This window comes from Phytophthora ramorum, assembly GCF_020800215.1.
Source record: "Phytophthora ramorum isolate Pr-102 chromosome Unknown Phyram_PR-102_s0009, whole genome shotgun sequence".
In the NCBI taxonomy this organism is placed as follows: domain Eukaryota; phylum Oomycota; class Peronosporomycetes; order Peronosporales; family Peronosporaceae; genus Phytophthora; species Phytophthora ramorum.
The window spans coordinates 840,175-859,537 of record NW_027150655.1 but is presented as its reverse complement, the minus strand read 5'-3'; the positions used below and the strand labels follow the sequence as shown (position 1 = coordinate 859,537).

At 53.3% G+C, this 19,363-nt stretch overlaps 4 protein-coding genes across 4 annotated transcripts; 3 read left to right on the top strand and 1 right to left on the bottom strand.

Annotated features, from left to right (window-relative positions):
• Window positions 1-123: 123 nt before the first annotated feature.
• KRP23_9979 (Zinc finger matrin-type protein 5) lies at window positions 124-521 on the top strand (the record flags this gene model as incomplete). Its single annotated transcript, XM_067895601.1, has 2 exons — window positions 124-253; window positions 322-521. 2 exons carry the CDS (start codon window positions 124-126, stop codon window positions 519-521), a joined length of 330 nt encoding a protein of 109 aa, XP_067741802.1.
• Window positions 522-651: 130 nt separating this feature from the next.
• KRP23_9978 (Serine/threonine-protein kinase SRK2H) lies at window positions 652-2,008 on the bottom strand (the record flags this gene model as incomplete). The annotated part of the gene is made up of 5 exons (XM_067895600.1): window positions 652-945; window positions 1,020-1,127; window positions 1,204-1,425; window positions 1,499-1,597; window positions 1,664-2,008. The coding sequence occupies 5 exons, from the start codon at window positions 2,006-2,008 to the stop codon at window positions 652-654; spliced, it is 1,068 nt and encodes a 355-aa protein (XP_067741801.1).
• Window positions 2,009-2,943: 935 nt separating this feature from the next.
• On the top strand, window positions 2,944-17,809 carry KRP23_9977 (uncharacterized protein; the record flags this gene model as incomplete). Its single annotated transcript, XM_067895599.1, has 7 exons — window positions 2,944-3,171; window positions 3,237-3,375; window positions 3,446-3,571; window positions 3,629-3,751; window positions 3,821-3,943; window positions 4,004-17,524; window positions 17,598-17,809. 7 exons carry the CDS (start codon window positions 2,944-2,946, stop codon window positions 17,807-17,809), a joined length of 14,472 nt encoding a protein of 4,823 aa, XP_067741800.1.
• Window positions 17,810-18,171: 362 nt separating this feature from the next.
• On the top strand, window positions 18,172-19,135 carry KRP23_9976 (putative calcium-binding protein CML22; the record flags this gene model as incomplete). Its single annotated transcript, XM_067895598.1, has 2 exons — window positions 18,172-18,483; window positions 18,560-19,135. The coding sequence occupies 2 exons, from the start codon at window positions 18,172-18,174 to the stop codon at window positions 19,133-19,135; spliced, it is 888 nt and encodes a 295-aa protein (XP_067741799.1).
• Between the last annotated feature and the right edge of the window lie 228 nt (window positions 19,136-19,363).

Here is a 19,363-nt window from a genome sequence, read left to right as displayed (position 1 = left end):
GGTAGGCTGCAGTTAAGCGAACAGGAAGCTAGGCAGTCTTGAATCGTACTTTAGACAGCGCACAAGCCAAACTACCGGTAGTGCTCGTTATGAACAAGCTCTGTTTCAAATTACCTGTACAATATGGGCAAGCTCCGCTTCGTGTGCGAGTACTGCAACAAGTCGTTTGAGGACTCGCAGGAGGCGCGACAGCGGCACAACCGCGGGCGCAACCACAAGGCCAACGTCAAGCTCTGGTACGACAGCTTCGCAGGTAAATGAGTTGCTCACTTCCAATCGCTCTATAGGAGCTCCTCCACTCATCTTCACTTTTCCGTTTAGACCAAGAGCGACATGCAACTGCTGCTGCTTCAGCCTCTGGAAGTGAAAATTCGGCCTGGGCGCCAGTGAGTCCATCCACTTGCACGCCAGCAAATAGTCAAGGACCAACACAGCCGACGTTTGTCCTGCAAAACCTGCCGCCATCAATGCACCCAGCTCCGACTGGTGCGTTCTACTACTGCCGGTCGGATTGGGGCTGAGCGAGCATCGTAGGCATATTTCAGTCAGGAGCAGAATCAGTTGACAAGGTTTGCACATTTTGACTCTGCTAACCAGATACGATCACGAACGATTCCTTTTGAGATTCTTGCGCTGCTGCAAGCCCTCAGCCTATCCGCCCTGGATCCACGGGTGCATGGCAATCTGCTCTACTGTCAGGCGCCGCGATGGGTCGTCCACGATCAGCATTTTCGACATCAGATCACGAACGCCCGCCGAGACGTGGTCCATGCCCCACGAGTCTAGCATGTCACTCATGAGGCCCTGCGCGATCATCTGGAAGCGCGGATCGGCATCATCGGGGCGCTCGAAAGGAGGTGCTCCGGTTACCATGATGAAAAGCATGACACCTGTCGACCAAATGTCCGCCGAGAAGCCATTAAAAGGGACTTGGTTGCGGTAAATCTGAGCACAGCACCACGTGTTGAGTGAGAAATCCTGTGGCGACTAGCAGTCAGAAGATGAAGCTGCAAACGTACCTCAGGGGGCATGTAAAAGATTTTTCCAACTGCGCCAGCGGGCGGCAGCGAATATGTCATACCGTGTGCATCAACGGGAATACCGATTGACAGGCCGAAATCGATGATCTGTCGAGTGGAGAAGCAGACAGCAAGCATATTAGCCGTCTGGAGTGCTTCTATCGCAAATTTCCACTCTGCTTACCTTTGAGGTATCACCATCCAGCAGTACATTTTCTAGGGACATGTCGCGATGGCAAATGTAGCGGCTCTGCAGGTAGGAGAGACCCGCAAGAACTTGAGTAAACCAGTGGCGACACTCGGCCTCTTCCATAGCGCCGCCGCTTTCCACCACGGAGAACAATTCTCCACCATTACAAAACGGAAGAACGGCGTAGATGAAGTCGGCGTCGTGCAAGCACTCGATCTGCGGATAACACCATCAGACCGCGCGTGAGATGAAATGTAATCTCTCGCACTGAGCAAAAACCCAAACTTACCAGCGTGAGCACGTTTTCGTGGCCGGGTACGGACAGATACTGCTGTGCTGCCAGCTCGACAAGTGGGTTCTCTTGGAGGTTGCCCTCCTCTATAATAACCTACAACAACAAGCGCACCAAGTCAGTGCCGCGCCATCTCCCTCAACACTATTGAGTCCACTGTACCTTGCTCATGACCTTGATGGCCACCTCGAACTGCGTGCGCACGAAAGTGCCATTCTGCGTCATCTGGAGCCGCACGGCGTGCTTCACCTTTCCGTAGATGCATTTGCGGAGCGTGCGCACGAACTCATACACAGCCCCAGATCCTGAAAAAATGGCCAGCACCATGCCGACGCCTTCCACGGGGCAGCGCCGCAGCTCGGCGTTCATGAAGCGCACTTCCTGCGGGATGGGGGAGCTCAGTCCGTTGTGGTCGAACTCCTCCGAGCCTGTGCGGAACACGTCGTCCGACGGGTTGATACCCAGCGCCTGCATCTGCTGCTGGAGTTCGGGCGAGACCTGCTGCATGGCTTCCTCCTCTTCCTTCCTGACTGTCTCTTCACTGGTCGGTTCACTGATTGGCTGGAGCTCCGAGTCGCTGGCGGAGCGGCGGTCGAAGCCGCTGGACAAGTGCGAGGCTGGCGGCTCTCTGGGTGCGGGCTCGGTGGCTGCGCGCTGTCTCCTGCTTTTGGAAGTGTTGAGGAGTCCGCCCGCCCAAGATCGGAACCGGTCGAATGCGCGCGCGCGGGGAGGGCGCTGGCTGCCGGCGTGGGGGACGCGCGTCACTTTCGTCGTCGTTCGCTCCGTCGGCGAGGAGACAGGGAGGGGACGGCGCGAGGTGGAGGGGGGGGGGGGCGATGGAGACGGCGATCGAGCGATATGCAGACGGCGGTTTTAGAAGCCGGACGTTCTACGCTTCCGCTATACAAACGCCAGGTATACAGGAATGGCGCAAACTTTTGAGAATGGTGGGCTGTGGACCACGTGAAACAGAAGGTTCTACATTTAGAAATGGCTCAGAATTTCGAACACAGAACAGTGATCTTAATTCGTTTCAACAATGTTGAAACGATTCAAACCAGTTGTGTCTTTCAGCAGCATGCGCGCGTTCAGCAGCCAAGTTGTACTGCATCGACATCGAGGGGAGCGACACGGAGCGAGTGCAGCGCGAGAACGTTTAGCACAGGTAGTATAATGCGTTTGGCATTGAAAGCCCTCCACTGACGTGTCGTTTTCGTACGACACTGTGAACGAGGTCCAGTAGCAATTCGATCCGCGTGAATGAGTTTTGTGTCCTACAGAAGCTGGGTGTGTTTACCTCTAGGAGTAGAGCGAGCTGCTAGCACAGAGCAGTTCAGCTCGCCAACCCACTTGAATATGCACCGTTTCAACGCTCGAGCAAAGGGTCGTGGTCGACCAGCGAAACAATCGGCGACTCTCGCCTTGGATCCCGATACTCGAAAATGGGGGCGTCCCAGTCGCTGGACGCGTTCTTTGGGTCGCCGAACCTCCAGTCGGACTCGCAGCAGGCCGATGTGTACCAATATCTGCGTCGAGTGGAGAAGACCTTGTGGCTCACTGGTCCCTGGTGGGAGCACGACAGCGACGTTCTGGAGATCGAAGCCGCCGACGACAAAGCACACAGCCCCAGCGAGCGCAGCTCAGCACCTCGAGACCCTTTCAAGAAACTGGTGGGTGGTTATATCGCTTTCCAATGTTATACGTCTAGTGGAGGCTGATTGTCGGGGATCTATAGACCCCGCACGAAGCTTTGGTGATCATCCCGACCCTGCTGGACGATATGTGGGTCTCTCCACTAGTCGCACTCGTAGACAGCGTCGATCCAATTGCAAGAAGTGCCGGGCTTGCACTTCTCTCTCGGATTGTCCAGAGAGGTGAGCCGCAATGATTGAGCTGTGTTGGGGCTTTGCAACTTTTTGTTGACTGTGCGACGTGCTGTTGCAGAGTCGGTGGCCAAGGTTTTCCTTGCTGTGAAAGGGATGCACAAGGTCATGGCCCTGCTTGACAGCCAAGACCGACAAGCGACACATCTGGCACTTGAAGTCATCTTCGCTCTCTGTGCTGGCAGTCGTACGTTTCACTTGCTCTTCATCGTCACAGCTTCGAGTATCTGACGTTGGGTTGAAGCGAGTGTCATACTGCCATTCTGCCAGGCAGGACTCATACCTCGTCTCGCCGAGTTGACCAAGAGTGAACATCTGGAGCTTGTGCTAGCATCGCTCAAAGTTCTACGACTTACGCTGCAGCAGAGTGGGTCACCGTATCATTTCTCCATCCTGCAGCGAGTAATGACCTCCGAATTCTGTCATTTTGTTGCAGCCGCCGTGAAAGTCGAGTTGCCAGCATGCAAGTTGTTATCCGTGCTGATGGACCTGGTACATTCACAGCAGACGGCAATCGCGAAGACTGCCATCATGTGCATCGGTCTATCGCTCCCCAATGGTACGGCGAGTGTTCTTACGTTTTATTTCCTTTCTCTCACGCTTTCCATTTTACGCCCAGCGGAAAACTTAGCCGAGATACTGCGTCTCGGTTGCATCGACATTTTCTTGCGCCTCATGACGCCCTCGAATCCCAGCGTGGACGCCGTCATTTTCGCGCTGTCGCTGATTGCTGATGAGACGGACACAATTTTTCCTCGTGAGCAAACGACGACAGCACTGAGTCGCATGCTCGAAACTTTGAGAGGTGCAGCAAAACGGTCTGCAGCAGCGAGCGCGACGAGTTTTCTGTTCGCGAGTCTGGCCAAGTCCAGCATATTCCACGCAGCGATTTGCACAGAGACCAACCTGGGGATCCTCGCTAAGCTGCTGGTTGGTGGTTCGCCTGAGGTGCTGGGATCTACTGCTTATGCGCTGGGTATTGTAGCAATTCATGCAAACGATCGCGTTCGACAAATACTCTTTCAAGTTGATGGACCACAGAGCCTCATGCAGCTGGTGATCTTGTCACCTGCCTCGACCGGACTTAGGCGTGATGAGAACGTAGCGAGTCTCGCAATATTTGCGCTAGCGGCCGTCACTAGCGAATCACTGGTTTTACGCGCCGGCGCACTGGTACACCCGGAACTTTTGTCAGAAACCCCGGAGCCGCTGCGTGTTAGCACCATCGCGACCTGTGAAGACATGCAGGGTTCCGACTTCTTACCACATGTGTACGCACGAGCGATTACAAGGTTTGGTGCAGGATCCACCTACGCTCTCAAGTTGTTGGCTGCACTCAGCACAGCTTCTCACGTCAAGGAGCGTATGTGTGAAGCGGGAAGTGTGTCGAGAATGCTGGAGTATCTCCGTGGTGCAAGTGCAGTATTTTTGCCAAGTTTGTTGGTGCTGTTCCTCGAGTGCTGCAGTTGTGACCGTGGCTGCAAATGCACTGGTATCGCAGAAGACGAACCTGCCCCAACGCTCGAAGATGATGTTGATGTACCTGGCAGCAGTTTGTCATTTTGTAAGCTGGTGGAGACAACGCCCGATGCGCTGCGGATATTCGGAGTCCTTTTCCAGAACCATCAACCGGAGCATTTGCTTGGTCTTGCGCCTCTGCTTGCCGCGTTAGCTGCTCACTCAGCACAACTCCGTGAGGATATGAGTTCCTCAAAGTTCTTTGTAGACCAAGCGCTGAGTGTTGCCATGCGACTCAATCTTGAAGCCCTACATGAACAGGTCCTTGGCTTCTTAGAACGCCTCACAGCACGAAAGAATGCGCGTGCACTGGAGCAGCTTTTTGCCAGTGACCCAGATCGCATCGCCAACCTGCTGCAGGCCTCACTCTGCACGAGGGTCCAACTTCTAGCCGCTATATTGCTACGCCGGCTATTCAAACGATTGAACTCGCGCGATATTCCGTCACGAGCGGCGCAGCGCCACCTAGCAAAATTGCTATCAGCCTCAAGTGTGGATCTCATGGTATCTGTTGGGGCATGTCGAGTTTGGGGCAACCTCTTTCAGTACGAGGACAAACGTATCGCATTTGCTCAGCTTTCAGACTCGGTGCCGGGTCTTCTTCAGTTGTTACAGCGGTGCATTGACAGTCAGCCAGCTAACGATGAGCACTCTATAGCGCTGATTCAGACGTTAGCTGCCAGCACTCAAGCCTTGGAAGCCCAAGAAAAGCGCTCTGTGCCACCAAGCCTAAAGCCTCTGTACTGGGTTATCCGAAGTACCTTCCGAGCATCGTGCTGCGAGATCACCAAGCAGTCCATCGTGACAGCGCCTCACTTCCTGTGTATTATGACGTTATTCCCACACCTGTGTGACCCGATTGCACGGCTTGCAATTGATACGATGAGTGAGCTTGCTCGATCGAAGACTCCAGGTTTGCGTCGAACTTTAGCGGTTCCTGTGGTGCTCAACGCTATCCAGCATCTCCTGCGTGATCGAGATCGTGCCTCCGGTGGGCGAGGTGTCCTTCCACAGCGTCATGTACTGCGATTCCTCGGATTGCTTGCCCGGAAGGATGCAGCGATTCAGCACGTGGTAGTTGAAAACAGGCTGTTGGAGGCGTTGCTACTGCTGCTGCATTCGCCATCGACCGCATTAAACCCCGAGTTACTTGCTGAGGCACTAGACGCATTAGCTTGGGTTTGTAGTGCAGTACGGTCACCTACTGACGTCGAAGCACAAGCTGAAATTGACGATGAAACGGAGACGGAGACTCCAGTCGAAGGTGAGGCACCGGCAAGGCGAGTCGTGGCCACGCCTAAAATGGTGGACTTTGCACTTCGTCATGCCGATTCGTCTCTCGCTCCTGTAGCCCGTGCCAGTTTGCATTTGCTTCAACGACTTGCTTGTGAACAGCCAGGGGTTCCGCGATTTGTGTTTGACGCAAACGGTGCTTCGGTGGTAATGCGAGCTCTGCAGCACCGACCTGAGAATGCTGTTCAGCGTCGAGTCTGTGGTCTTGTGCGTCACTTGGTATATCAACATGATGGCAATCGTCAGCAATTCCAGGAATTAGGAGCAACAAGTTTTCTTGTGGAACTAGTAACGACGGCTCATGCAGACTCGGAGGACCAATGTGTGCCTCGAAACTTGCAGATCAAAGGGCTTCAAGCCCTTGCAGCACTGTGTGAGGGTTCTGGGCCAGCTGCACGAGCAGCGAAGACAGAGTTGCTGGAGTGTGACCAGTCTGCTAAGCTCGTGCGACTTGTTAGTGTTGATGATACTAATGACGAAATACTTTGTGCAGCTTGGGCCCGTGCGCTTGCGATGGGAGCACTAGCAAGCAGCACGAACCAGCGGCGGTTAGTCTCTGCTGGAATTGTTCCGTTGCTCACCAAGTTGTTGCGCCACCCAAGTGGCTGTGTGCGTGTCCCAACGGCACAACTCCTCGCCTACTTGGCTGAAGCACCGGAGAATCGCGGCACCATCATGGTCGAGGGTAGAGAACCTCTTTTGTCAGCGGTCATTGCTGCCCTGCAATCGGAACTTCCTGGGCTTCAGCGCTACACGGCTCTCTTCGTAGCACACGCAACAACACGGCACGAAGCAAACAAAATACGCTTGGGGGCAGTAGGCGCTGCTGCGCCACTCATTGATCGCCTGTCCTCTCAGCGACGCCATGTTCTGGAGAATGTACTGCTAGCGGTTGTAAAGCTTGGATCACACGCTGGTAACAAGGTCAAACTCGGTGGAAAGGTGTGCTTTGAGAAGCTACTTGCTCTTGTTCATCACGAGGCACTTGGTGTCGCGAAGGGTGCAGCTAGAGCTCTTGCTGTGCTCGTTGTAGGCAACGACGCCAACAGAAAGTTTCTTCTTCAGTGCGAGGCTCCTGTCGTCGCTGAGCTAAGCGCGTTGCTGAAAGGTTCGAACGGTGCCATCGTGGAAAGTGCCATGCTGGTATTGGGAGAGTTGGCGCCGATGCCAGCGCAAGCACTCGAATTGTCACGCTGTGTGGACGTGCTATCTGTCGTGAAGCTGCTCACTCACATCAACCCACGCATATCTCGAGCCGCATTACTCGTGATTCGTCATCTCACCCGCGAGTCCTTCAATAAGACGCGCTTTGGTCTCCTTGAGTGTGTAGAAGCTCTTCTAGCACGTCTACGGGTTGGACTTGGTGGCACCAGTGGGGCAGATGAGCTGGAGATAGTGGAATTGACCATCACGTGTCTTGCGAATTTATCCTTCGCTTCCTCCAATGCGTCACGTATTGCGGAGGCAAGAGACCAACGCGGGGGCTCGCTACTGCTTTTGCTACAGCTAGCAGTATCGGCATTGTCTACACCGATGAAGGATTATCTTTCGGACAAGGAAGTCACACGACTGATGTCACAGGATGAAGAAATGGATGTTGATGCTGTCTCCTCCAGCAAAAATCAACAAAACGATTCGACCATTGTGTCTACGGATAATAACGATTCGTGGCCAGTTCGTGGCGAACAAGTGGAGTTTGATGACGAAGAAATGTACGAAAGCATGGCGAGAAATTCCCCTAGGAAGGGTGAGAGCGGCCGAGGTGCTTCACCAAGAAGCGACGAGCTTGGAGAAGCTGAGATCGAGTCACAAACGCAACTGCTAGACTTCAGTGCATTTCCCAGTCTGCAGACGGCTGTGCTGGAGCAAACGCTACTAGTGCTGAGCAATTGTGCCGATCACTACCGCACCGCGAAAGTCGTGGATGTCCTAGCTGTTGCTCTGTTGTGTCAGGCACTACTCCACTCAAGTGAACTCGTTGCGCGCTGCGGATGCTATACGCTGGCATGCTGGCTAAAAGACCATCACGCACTCCAGGACGCAGCTACTAGACGTGGAGCGCTTCAAGCATTGTCCAAGTTGCTAACGTCTACGAGCCTGGTGGTGGTTGAGGCAGCCGCCTACGTTCTCTCCAAGTTGGCAGCGCGTGGTGATAATCCGATAAAGCTGTTGGCTCTTGATGTGCCAGCTACTCTGGTGCATAGTATTCTCCGCAAGCCTGCAAACGTGCCGCACGATCGTGTTCTCGATCGAGCAGTGCGGTTACTTGGCACTTTGGTGCAGTTCTCACGCGTACGACAAACTCTCAAAGGCGAAGAAATTATCGCTGACGTTCTCACGCCACTGCTGCAACTGCATCCTCAGACGCTGGGTAAGAATTTGAGTCGTCTTGTGCTGGCACTGCTGGCTGATGACTCGCTCAAGTTTTTCCTGCCCAAGAAAACCGTGTCGCTGCTCCGAGCGTGCTTCGTTCATCAAGCTACGAATGCAAAAACTATTCGAAATGTGCTGCACATTTTCGCTCTCCTTGTCACGGTGGAAGAACACAAGACAACCATTACTCTTGAAGACAGTGGCGAGGCACTTGGACGTATGGTGCAGGAGCTGCAGCTGGGGGAAAGGGTTCTGGGTGAAAACGACGATACCGTCCTGGGTCTTCTTGCGTGTATTGCAGGCACGCGGAGAATCGCGGTCATCCTGCACGAAAATGACGTGTACGCGAGATTACCTTCGTATATCACGGTGTCTTCAGAAGAGAGCGAGAGTTTGCCATACCCAATTCATCATGAGATCGATGCGGCTGCCGACAAAATATTGAGAAAGCGACGTCTCCACACGGTCCAAGTAGCAACGAGACTTTGCAAGGCACTTGGCGAGCAAGCAGTGCGTCGTCTATCTGATTTGGAGTTCACCAGTTTGCTTTTGGATCTACTCCGTGTCGGTCTGCCACGTTTGCCACCACCCGAAGCGGAAGAAGATGTCGAGGAGCTGCACGACACGGCTAGACCGACACCGCTATCGCTGTTGGCGTGGGAATGCATTGACGCTGTGCGTCAACTGTGTCCAGCCGCTTACGACGAGCAGGTCATCGCAGAAGAAGGCGGTGTCGAAGTCCTCGTTGCATATTTCGAGCTCTGGTTTTCGGTTGCGTCGGGTATGGCCCCCGCGTTGTTCCCAGTGGAGGGTGGTGAAGCTCTTGTCCTAGCGTTTGCAGTGTCCCTCGCGATGATCATCCGCATATTGTCGGCACAAATGCCCAACCGCGAGCTGCTGGTACAAGCTGGAGGGTTTTCGCTAGTTTTGAAAGCTCTTGGTCTCGGTACACCCGAGCTACCCGATCCACAACGTGAGCAGCTTGCAGAAGCCCTCGCTGGACTAACCGCGCTGCCGATAATGATTCCGTACCTTAAGGCATCTCCTGATCTGGTGGCTCCACTATTCCGCGTTTTGGTTGCGCCTCAGACACAACAGCAATCGCGACTACTTTTACTTGTATTGAGAGCATTCGCAGATGTGATGGAAGTATCGCCAGCAAGTCGTGCGTACGTGCTATTGATCACTGGCGGCACCATTCAGCCACTGCCATTCCTGTTGTCTTGTCTGAATTGCTCCAACTTATCTACCAGCGATGACAGCATTTTGAAGCTGCTGCATACAATGCGCTCACTTCAGCACTTAGTCATGGACGAAGCTGTGACGCGGGCCTTATCGTCGCTTAGCGATCTACCAGCCATTGGAAAACTACTATCTCTGGTGCTGCCAGATCTTCCTACTTACGATGATCGATTGGAGATGGTACAGCTCATGGCTACGGAGACTTTGGGGTACATGGCATTCTTTGGTCATGCCCCACGACTACGTCTGGAACGTGCTGCGGTTTCCAGGTTGCTGGCCCAAATAAACCATGCTCATGATGAACGCGTTAAACCAGAAAGCATCGCAACTAGTATCTGGACGCTAACACTACTTGCAAAACCGCAAATTCCGTCCTCTCTAGAAGCTGAAGCTGAGAAACGAGCCGAAATCGTGACGACGGCCACTTGTGTGCGTGCCTGGATGTGGGGTGATGCCCACGGCCTTGACGTACTCATCGGGTGTGGCCTACGCAGTCCTGAATATCTTAAATTGCCAACGTCTGTCACCTCTGATGTGCTTGCTGTGCTGACAACAGCCACGGACCAAGAGCCAGAAGCGCGAACAGTACTCGGCCACCTCGTTCAAAAGCGAGTATGCACTTCCGTTGCTTCCCTTTTGGAGGCTGTGGAGCCTGGCATTCGGCGTCCTGCGCTGCTGCTTCTCGCACGCTTGCTCAAAATGCACTCGTGGTCTTTGGATGAACCTTTGGTGAACAAATTTACAGGCAAAGAGCAAGGTCGTGTAGATACTCCTTTGATCGGGGATAATGATCATGACGATATTCCAGGTGAGCGATGGAGCGCTATCCTGCTACAACTAGCCGAATGGATGCAAGTATTTGCTCAAGACCCTCAATCAACCTCGTTGAGCGAGCTGCGAGATGCCTATAGCTGTCTGAGCGTTCTGACAGCAAACAGCGATCTCGTAGCAAGAATTCAGCGTGGAGATGAGCCTCGTGGTCTCATTGATGTTGTGGCGACCGCATTGCATCATTTCAGCGGTAGACACTTACCAAGTAGGCCAGAGAGCTTGGTGCTCATTCGAAAAGAGTCTGCCTGCAATGAAGAAGAGCTGAACGGAGGGAGCATCGAATCCGCAGAGCGTGCCAGGGCGGACTGGGCTCTGCAATTTGATATCGTGTTTCACGCATTGCGAGTCTGCAGACGGATGATGTCGTTCTCACTACGCCTCAGCGATCGTGCTCTTGGGCTTCGCGTGCCTCGTGCGCTTGATAGCCTTGTGATGTTGCATGATCGGCAAATACTAGACGAGGCTCTGCGCTGTATGCTCCATTTAACAACTCTGCGTGGTGAAGAGACCCACCTGCTCTTCTCATCGGACCGCACGGTTGCGCGGTTAAAAGGACTGCTGCAGAGCGAGTCGAGGCCTTTGCAGGCACGTATAACACCGATCCTAGCTCTCATGGCAGCGAATATGCCAACGTTACCAGGGTTATGTGGCATGGATGGCATTCTCATCTTGGCCGACCTCGCTGCCAGTAGCGCTGCAAGCGACATCCTTGTGCAGGAACGAGGTGATGCATCTCTGGTGCTTGATCGCCGCGTTTTTGAGGACTCGTGTACCATGCTCCATGTGATCTTTTCACACGAAGAAGGCGTCGTCCTCGCTTTCGATGTGGCTCAAGTAGTGCCAAAACTGTTTGGCATCGTGGAGCACATGACTGCGAGCTGCATTGTGTCGCTAGAAAATGATGCCTCTGAGGCACCGAAGCTTCTCCATTTGTCATTAGACGTGCTTGTCAGGGTTTCGGCGGCTCCAGCAGCGCATGTACGCTACCTGGAGCTGTTACCACGCATTTGTCGTCTACTGGATGGCGACAACGGTCCTGCAAAACGCACGGGTCGGTGGTGTGAAATGTTGCTTTCAATTTTATTCAATGTGTTTGGCTGCCCTTTTGGAAGCAGTACGGCAGTATGCAAAGCATCTGTGGAAACGTTGGCGCAAGGAAAACGAGCTCTGCTTCCTCAGTTGCTACCTTTGGAACGCTGGTTGTCGGTGGTGGAGACTTTCCCGGCTTTGGGTCGGTTTGTGATTGAGTTGATCCGTGCTTTCGTAGGAAATGGAGAACCCTCCTCCCCGTATGCGGCCTTGTTCAACAGTGGTGAAGACATTCCTGCTCTTCTCACGCTCGTCGGGTCACAGAGTGATGCAGTTGCCATTCCGTCTGCTCAACTGCTGCTTACGATTATAAGGCAGCGCGGAGTTCGTGTTGCCTTGATCGTCGCAGACGGTGTGGCTGCACTTGTGGCAGCTCTGTGTTTAGCTAAAACCATCAAAGTGCAAAACCTCCTTCTGGCTTTGATTCTAGACTTGTCAAGAGGTGATACGGAGGTGCAGGCGCTCTTGTTGGGCGCCCCAGGGTGCGTGACGCGGTTAGTGGGGTTTGTACAAGAGTGGGTCGATACCCATGCAACAACTGAGAAGCAAGAAAACTGGGATAGTCTTGGCAAAAGGCTCACGCTAACCTGTACGCTGTTGACCGAGTTATCGCATGCGTTGCGTGGACCAGAACGCGTCGTGGAGGCAAATGGGCATTTGCCTTTGCTGGCGTTGAGCATTCAGCAACAGAAAGATGATGATGTGCAAGGCGCTCAGACAACCGTGCAAATTCTCACGAACCTCGCTGTTGCTGGCATGACCGTAGCACCCGGTCTTGCTGCCTCAAAGCTACCAGCACACTTTCTGTCTTGCGTACTCACGGACGAGAAAGTATCGGCGTGGCTGAGCAAGAAGCATGCGCTGCCGCTTAAACGACGATTGGCATTGTCAGGGTTGTTGGCTTTGGCGAAGGCAGACCGGGAGCTACGGTCCAATCTCGCCAAGAGTGAACCGCTGGTGGTGTTACTTGAAAGCTTGCTTCAAAATTCAGAGGAGAAGGCTAATATCAAGAAGGGGGAAAACTCACCAACCATATCTCGAGACGCGTTGCTGCTGCTGTACTTGATGAGCACTGTCGGATGCGCTGACGTGGCTAACCATTCGTCACCCGAGATTCTGACACGGGTATGTGATATCGTCAGCCAACACTTGGTCGACGATAGTTTGCAAGATGATGGTCTAGCTCCGGTGGAGGTCACGCGTGGTCTTAAACTTCTTGCTAACTTGCTGGATACTGCACACGATCAAGAGAGCGAGTTTGCTTGGCATCCAGAAGAACTGCTGGGTCTGGCGCCTTTACTTGAAGCACGTGTGGCAATGCACCAGACACCAAAAGAGCAACTTCCAGCGCTGCGTATACTTCGTGGTGCGTTCTCGTTAACAAACACCGACAAGCCCAAGGAGAGTTTTTACTTCCCGTTGTCTCCGAAACTGCTCGCTGAGCTGCTCACCGTCCTGCTCGTAAGTGCATCCCGCCAGCACCACGACATCGCAGAGCGCATCGTGGTGTCTGCTTTCCAAAACGACCCGGAGCGCGCCCGTGAATCTGTGGGCGACAACCAAATTCTTGAGCAGCTACTGATCGTGTTCACACAATCAGGAAGTGATGCAGCGCAGCGAGCCTCGGATCTAGCTGTTGTCCTCACGCAGGTGTTATATGTGTCCATCGCTCGGGGGTTCATCGTCAGTCAGCGGTTCCTGGCAAAACTGCTAACGCTGTTGGCATCGTATGCTCATGAAGCCTTGCTAGGAGAAACTGAAGGTGCAAACCAGTCTCTGAAAAGAGCTCTGAGTGTATACCTCAGCTTCGTGCACTCAAGTTGTCCACCTACTTCGACCATGAGGGCAGGCATTTCCGAGATGCTCCGGTCTGAAGGAGATTCACGCCGTGCATTGATCGTTTTGATTCGCCAGCTTTTGCTCGTACATCCTGTCTTCTGTCTTATAACCAAGTCATCGGATACGACTCTGAATTCCGAGGACATTATGCTTTGGACCTGCGTCGTGGAAAGTGTTAGTCCTGTAACCCCTGCATTTGCAGCATTATTCACGGCTCAAGCCTCAAATACGACATGGTTGTGTCTACTTCGCGACTGGTTCAACTGGGTGGGAGCCATAGAGCAACCTGAGGATGAGCTCTTACGGAATTCCTGTCGGATGTTGTCTGTGGTTACTCACCTGGCCATTGCTGAAGAAGAAACGGAGGAGTTGCTTGCTCCGCCAAGAAATGATCTGTGCTCGCGATGTCTTGCGGTGCTCAGTCGTGGACATGACGTACTATCAGTACGCGTGATTGAGGGTGCATTGCAAGCACTAATGGATGTATGTGAAGCGTGGGGGGATACCTTTGTACTTACCGGGTGCTCTACATTTGATGGCATCGTTGCGTTACTTCCTAAACTACTTCAGATTTTCCACATACCGGAGCGAGAAGCTGATCGATCACGGCACTTGGTCCTTCAGCTGCTACTGCTGTTAGCTAGCACTGGGCATTTCATTGATGAGATAAAGGCTGCTGGAGTTCGCAAAGCTATGGAGAATAACCCGTTGATTTCAGCCGAGGATAAGGCCTTGCCAGTTGCGTTGTTGGGCATGCTAGGATACAGCGCTGATCTTAATGAAGAGTTTGCTCGAGCACTTGCTCAGTTTGATGGTGTGGAGAATGAGACGGAACGCCAAGAGCGCGTGGCTTACTTGCTGCGCTTCCTTGAGCGGTACTCCCTGACACACGCACCGACCAAGGAGCAGGCTATTGATTCCTTCATGACGTACCTGGTGGCAGATGCCGAAAAGGCCCAAGCAGCAGCTGCATCGACTGAGTTGGCACCCGAGGCAACCGACCAGCTTGGCTTTGCTATTGCCAGCGATTGTCTTGCATCGTTGGTCAAGATTGCTGGCTGGAGCCCAACACCAGACCCTAGCCTACTGCAAAGCAGTTTTGGAGAATTGTATCTTGCCCGCTGGGATTTGAATGCACTGCTTGCGGTTGCTTTCGCAAGGCAGCGCGGAGGTGAAGATAATGATTTCCAGGAGCGCCCGCGACTATCACTAGCTCAAATCGCGCAGGTGTTGGAGTTGGCTGATCTCGTCCGAGCCCAACTGGACGAGAACGTCCAAGCTAGTGGGGCTGAAGTTGTTGCTGGGCAGGTCGACTCACGATGGCTCTACAATGCCTTCATGTTGGTAAATGGGCACCTGTCCACATCTGACACAAATGCGCAGCCTGGATGTGACGATCTACGGCTCGTGGAGCAAGTACTATCTCTGCTTCATTGGCTTGCAGTGAACAGCTCTGACTGCTTCGCTGATCTATGCAGATATGCTGGGCTGCTGCGCGTGTTCTTAGTGCCATTGACACCCACGCTCTGTGGATGCGAAGCTCGTATTAACAGCGAGAATGGTATTGGTGATGGCGCCATGGAGCTCTTCCTCAGTCTCGTGGAAATGACGGTCAATACTCCTGCTCCTGGGTCTGAGGCGACTGCTAGTGTCGATGAAGTTCTCATTGATCTGCTCAAGTTTTTATACGTGCAAGTTGATAATGGCTTGCGTGAAGGTGTACGGGCACGCCTGTTACTTTGCGTTCTCGTAATACTGCAACGGACCGGAGACGCTGGGCGTGCTGCAAGTGCGGCTTACGAGCGTGCAATGCAGCAAATATTGTGGCATCTCCACGCATCGCCAGCAACAGAACTCCAGGCTCGATGTAGTTGGGAACTTCTCAGCTCTCTCTCCGAACACGACCCAGCTATCACAGCCCTGTTTAATCTCGATGCGATTCCAGTTCTTCTTCGCGAATGCGGTTGTGATCCCACTTCGCAGCAGCGACCTCCATCAGGAAGTTGGCGGCACTCTAAACGCGCAGTGGCCTTCAGACATGCTGAGGCGCTCAAGTGTCTTTCGCGTGCAGCACGTACGCACGATGAGGTGCTGCTGAAAATTGGTGAAGCTCCTGGTATCGCTGCTGTTCTCTTCGGTGCACTTGCTGCAGGTCCTGACGATAATACCCATACTAAAGGAAAGAAAAGCTCACACGCCATCACGAAGACACCGTCAATTGATAGTGCGGGTACGCAAGCTCATGCAGCACATTTGATTGCCAGAATTGCAGCACAAGAAGACCTCCGTGCCTCGTTGGTATCTCCCGAAAACGTATCTCTGCTCATTGAGTCACTCGAATCGGTGCATCTACCCGTGGTCTTACATGCGCTGCAGGCTCTAGCACACCTTTGTGCTTTCTCACTTTGCCTGGATGCACTGGTGCGCAACGCCACTGTGCCTGTACTGGCACAAATTCTCTTTTCACCGCTGGTTGCAACACCGCGCCGTTGCGAAATTGAGGCTTGTGTGCTGGCCCTGCTTGGCAAAATGTGTGCACGCAGCCAGATTGTGAGCCGAAGAATCGTGTCCTCGAACCTGCTACCAAAGCTGTGCGAGTTCCTGGTCGTCGAGAAGCCGCATCAAGCGTACACTCGACGGGAACCTCCCGCAGGTGAGTTCAGCGTGCACAACAACGCTGTCCGGATAGTGTGCAGTTTGTCCAAGGACCCAGAACTGGTACTCAAGCTCGTTGCGCATCGTATACTTGAAAATTTGTGCGATCAACTGCTGGCTTACGAAGACATCACTATCCAGCGCAAGGCATTAGGAGCAATGAGTCACCTCGTTAGCGCTGCAGAAATGGATGCGGAATTGTTGCAGTCCGTCGTTGCGCAGGTTGTAGAAAACGTCAGACGCAATGTTCCTGTCCCGGAAGCACACCGTACAGTGGCCAATGCTCTAGCGGTGTTTGTTGCCATCATTAAGACTGGGAAGAACTGTCACAGTATTATTCAGCAACATCAACAGCGTCGGCCACAGAGTCAGCAACAGCAGCGGCACAACGGACAAAGCTACGAGGAGGTCAATGCCCGATTGCTCCTGCTCAAAGGAGAGGGTTTGCGGGTCACACTCGACCTTCTAGGGGCTGCGGACCTGCACGTCAAGCTGGAAGCGTTCCGTGTGGTGTCGGAATATGTTGAGGATCACCCAGACCCTGATGGGGTGCGTGAACTTCTTCTCGGGTCGGAAGAGCAAGGCGGCTCTCACGCGTTGTTGAGCCTCGTTCGAGCTATCTCCGATGAAGCCCGTTCAATGGCTGCAGCGGTTTTGCCGTCGAAGCACACTCGTGGCAAAAACGATCTGCTTCTGGTGGTGATGACATTCTTGAACATGCTTCTCGCCGACGAAATACTCAAGACTAAGCTCACTCCAACGACGTATGATGTTGTTCTTCAGGTGGTGGTGGCCACCTCTGCGACGACGATTCAACAGCTACGAGTGCTTGCAGAATCACTCAAGGCGCTTACCACGATGACCCGCGCAGGCCAACTTACCGAGCTCTGTCCTGAAGTAGCTCTGGTGAGCAGTGTCGAGTCTCTCGTGAAGGTGTTACGAAGCCTACATGCCGCTGAGGGCTCAAGTAGCAACACTGCAATCCGCCTGAATGCGTTGTTTCTTCTGGTGAACTTCGCTTCATCTGATCAGTGTCGGAACAGAATGGCACATTGCGGCGCATTGGAAGCTCTCCTTGAAATCATTCAGTCTCCCGAAGGTGGCGGTGCGACTCAAGACGACCAGCTTGTCCAGCTCGCTTTGCTTGGTGTGGCCCTGATGACTACCGGTGGAGTTAGCGACGCTGCTGCTGTGGTCGAGCTGTCCACAGCCGTGAATACACTTGTGCGATTACTCAGCTCCAAGAGCGCCAGCATCCAGGCCAATGCAGTATGGGTCGTCTCCAACATTTCATCTCAAGGTACGATAGAACCTCCTGCCTTCATATACGTCGTTTGTCGAGCACTCAACCATTTTTGCCGATTCAATTGCAGCAAGCCTGAAGGACGCCATTGTCGCGCGTGGTGGTCCTACAGCGCTTCAGGCCATGTTGAACGACAACATGAGCACCATGGACTCAGCTGCGGCCAGTAATGGGATAATACCACCTCAACGACCATCGTCATCGACCATGAGGATACGTGAATACGCGCCCAAAGCTATCAAAGCGCTGGGGTTCGCTCCCATAATGCCACCCTCCACTTAGTCTAGATAAGCAATCGTCAACAGGATAGCCACAATGAACCGACGAGGATGACAAACTCTTTCCAACGTGGTTTTCAGGTCCTCGAGGCCGTAGATGACGAGCAAATTCCCTCAACGGTTTGTCGGCATCATCTTCGCAGAGACGCGCAAAGGCGATCTCACGATAGCTATTTCCGATCCTCAAACGCGAAGGCTCTGTGCTGCCTGCTGCTCCGCTAAAAATGAGCTCTCGGATAGCTTGTCGAGGACGTTCCCTGTTTGGCTTTTCGCGTTATCTCCTGCATCCAGTGAGAGAGAATTCTTCAGCTACCATCTTGCTCGGTCACCTCTCAGTTGGAGCTGGTGTGATATTGACCGAAAACTATGGGCGGTGGTGTATCCAAGACGTCGATCAGGAGCTCGAAGGAGAGACTCAGTACCATCAGTTCAGCCCGCAAAGCTAGTACCCATGCCAAGGATGACAAGCGAGCTGCGAGCGAGGGCCGTCTTGAGTCCACCAAGCAGCCCACCTCGATCGATGCACGCATTGTATCCACGCTGCGCCAGCTCAACCTCACGCAACGTGCAGACCCGAAGAAAGGTCGAGCTCTTCACTTTGAGCGCATCGTTCTTCAGTTCACGTTGGTGGGAGACGCGTTCACCACCATCCGTGCTATCTACCGCCAATATGCCAGTGTGAGTGCTCCCCCTTGAAACAAGTAGTGCCTTGGTGTTTGGGTCTGACTTGTTAAAAATCTTAACGCTTGAACAGACTGAAAAGGATGGACTGGACTTCGAGGGGCTCAAGGCAGCTCTCAACGCCATGGGCGCTCAAATCAAGGAGACCGACATGTCTGAGCTCTTCTACGAGTCTGACATGGTTCGGGACAACTCGCTGAGCCAAAACGAGTTTGTCGTGTCGCTGGCAATCGCGCACTTGCTGGGCCTCATCACCAATTTTGACTCCATCAAAAACTCGCTCGTGCACGCTCCGGAAGACGTGACATTGATAACTCCTCCTGACGAGCAACCTGCCGACAGTGAAAACGCGTCCAAGCTCATCGCCAAGGCTCTGGATCTCATGATAACTGCGTACCTGCTCTTCGACAACGACGCTAGTGGCACCATTCAAACGAGCGAAGTACTGGATCAAATGCGGCAGGGCACGAACGGCGTTGCTTCTCCCAGACGTCTCGAGCGCGTGGCAAGTGGATTCTCATCCAAGGCCATACGCGATGAGCGGATAAAGGAGCTGGACTTCGATCGAGATGGCACTATTACCTTCCAAGAATTCGTACTCACCTTCCAGCGCTGGGCTGGTTCCGACAGCGACGACGAAGAGGAATGAATTTCAACACAGTCTGCCCAACGCTGTGCACGTAACACCTACGACAAAAGACAAAATATTCGCAGATAGATCGTAGCAACCACGCTCAAACCTTTGATATCCAAGCCACTTAATTAATTTGGTGTGGCTGCGACTGCTACGCTTTGAAAATTCGCGATCACTTTCCTTATCTTCAGTGAAAGTGACACTAATGTCAAACGTATTACGCACCGGCACCAAGTGAACGCC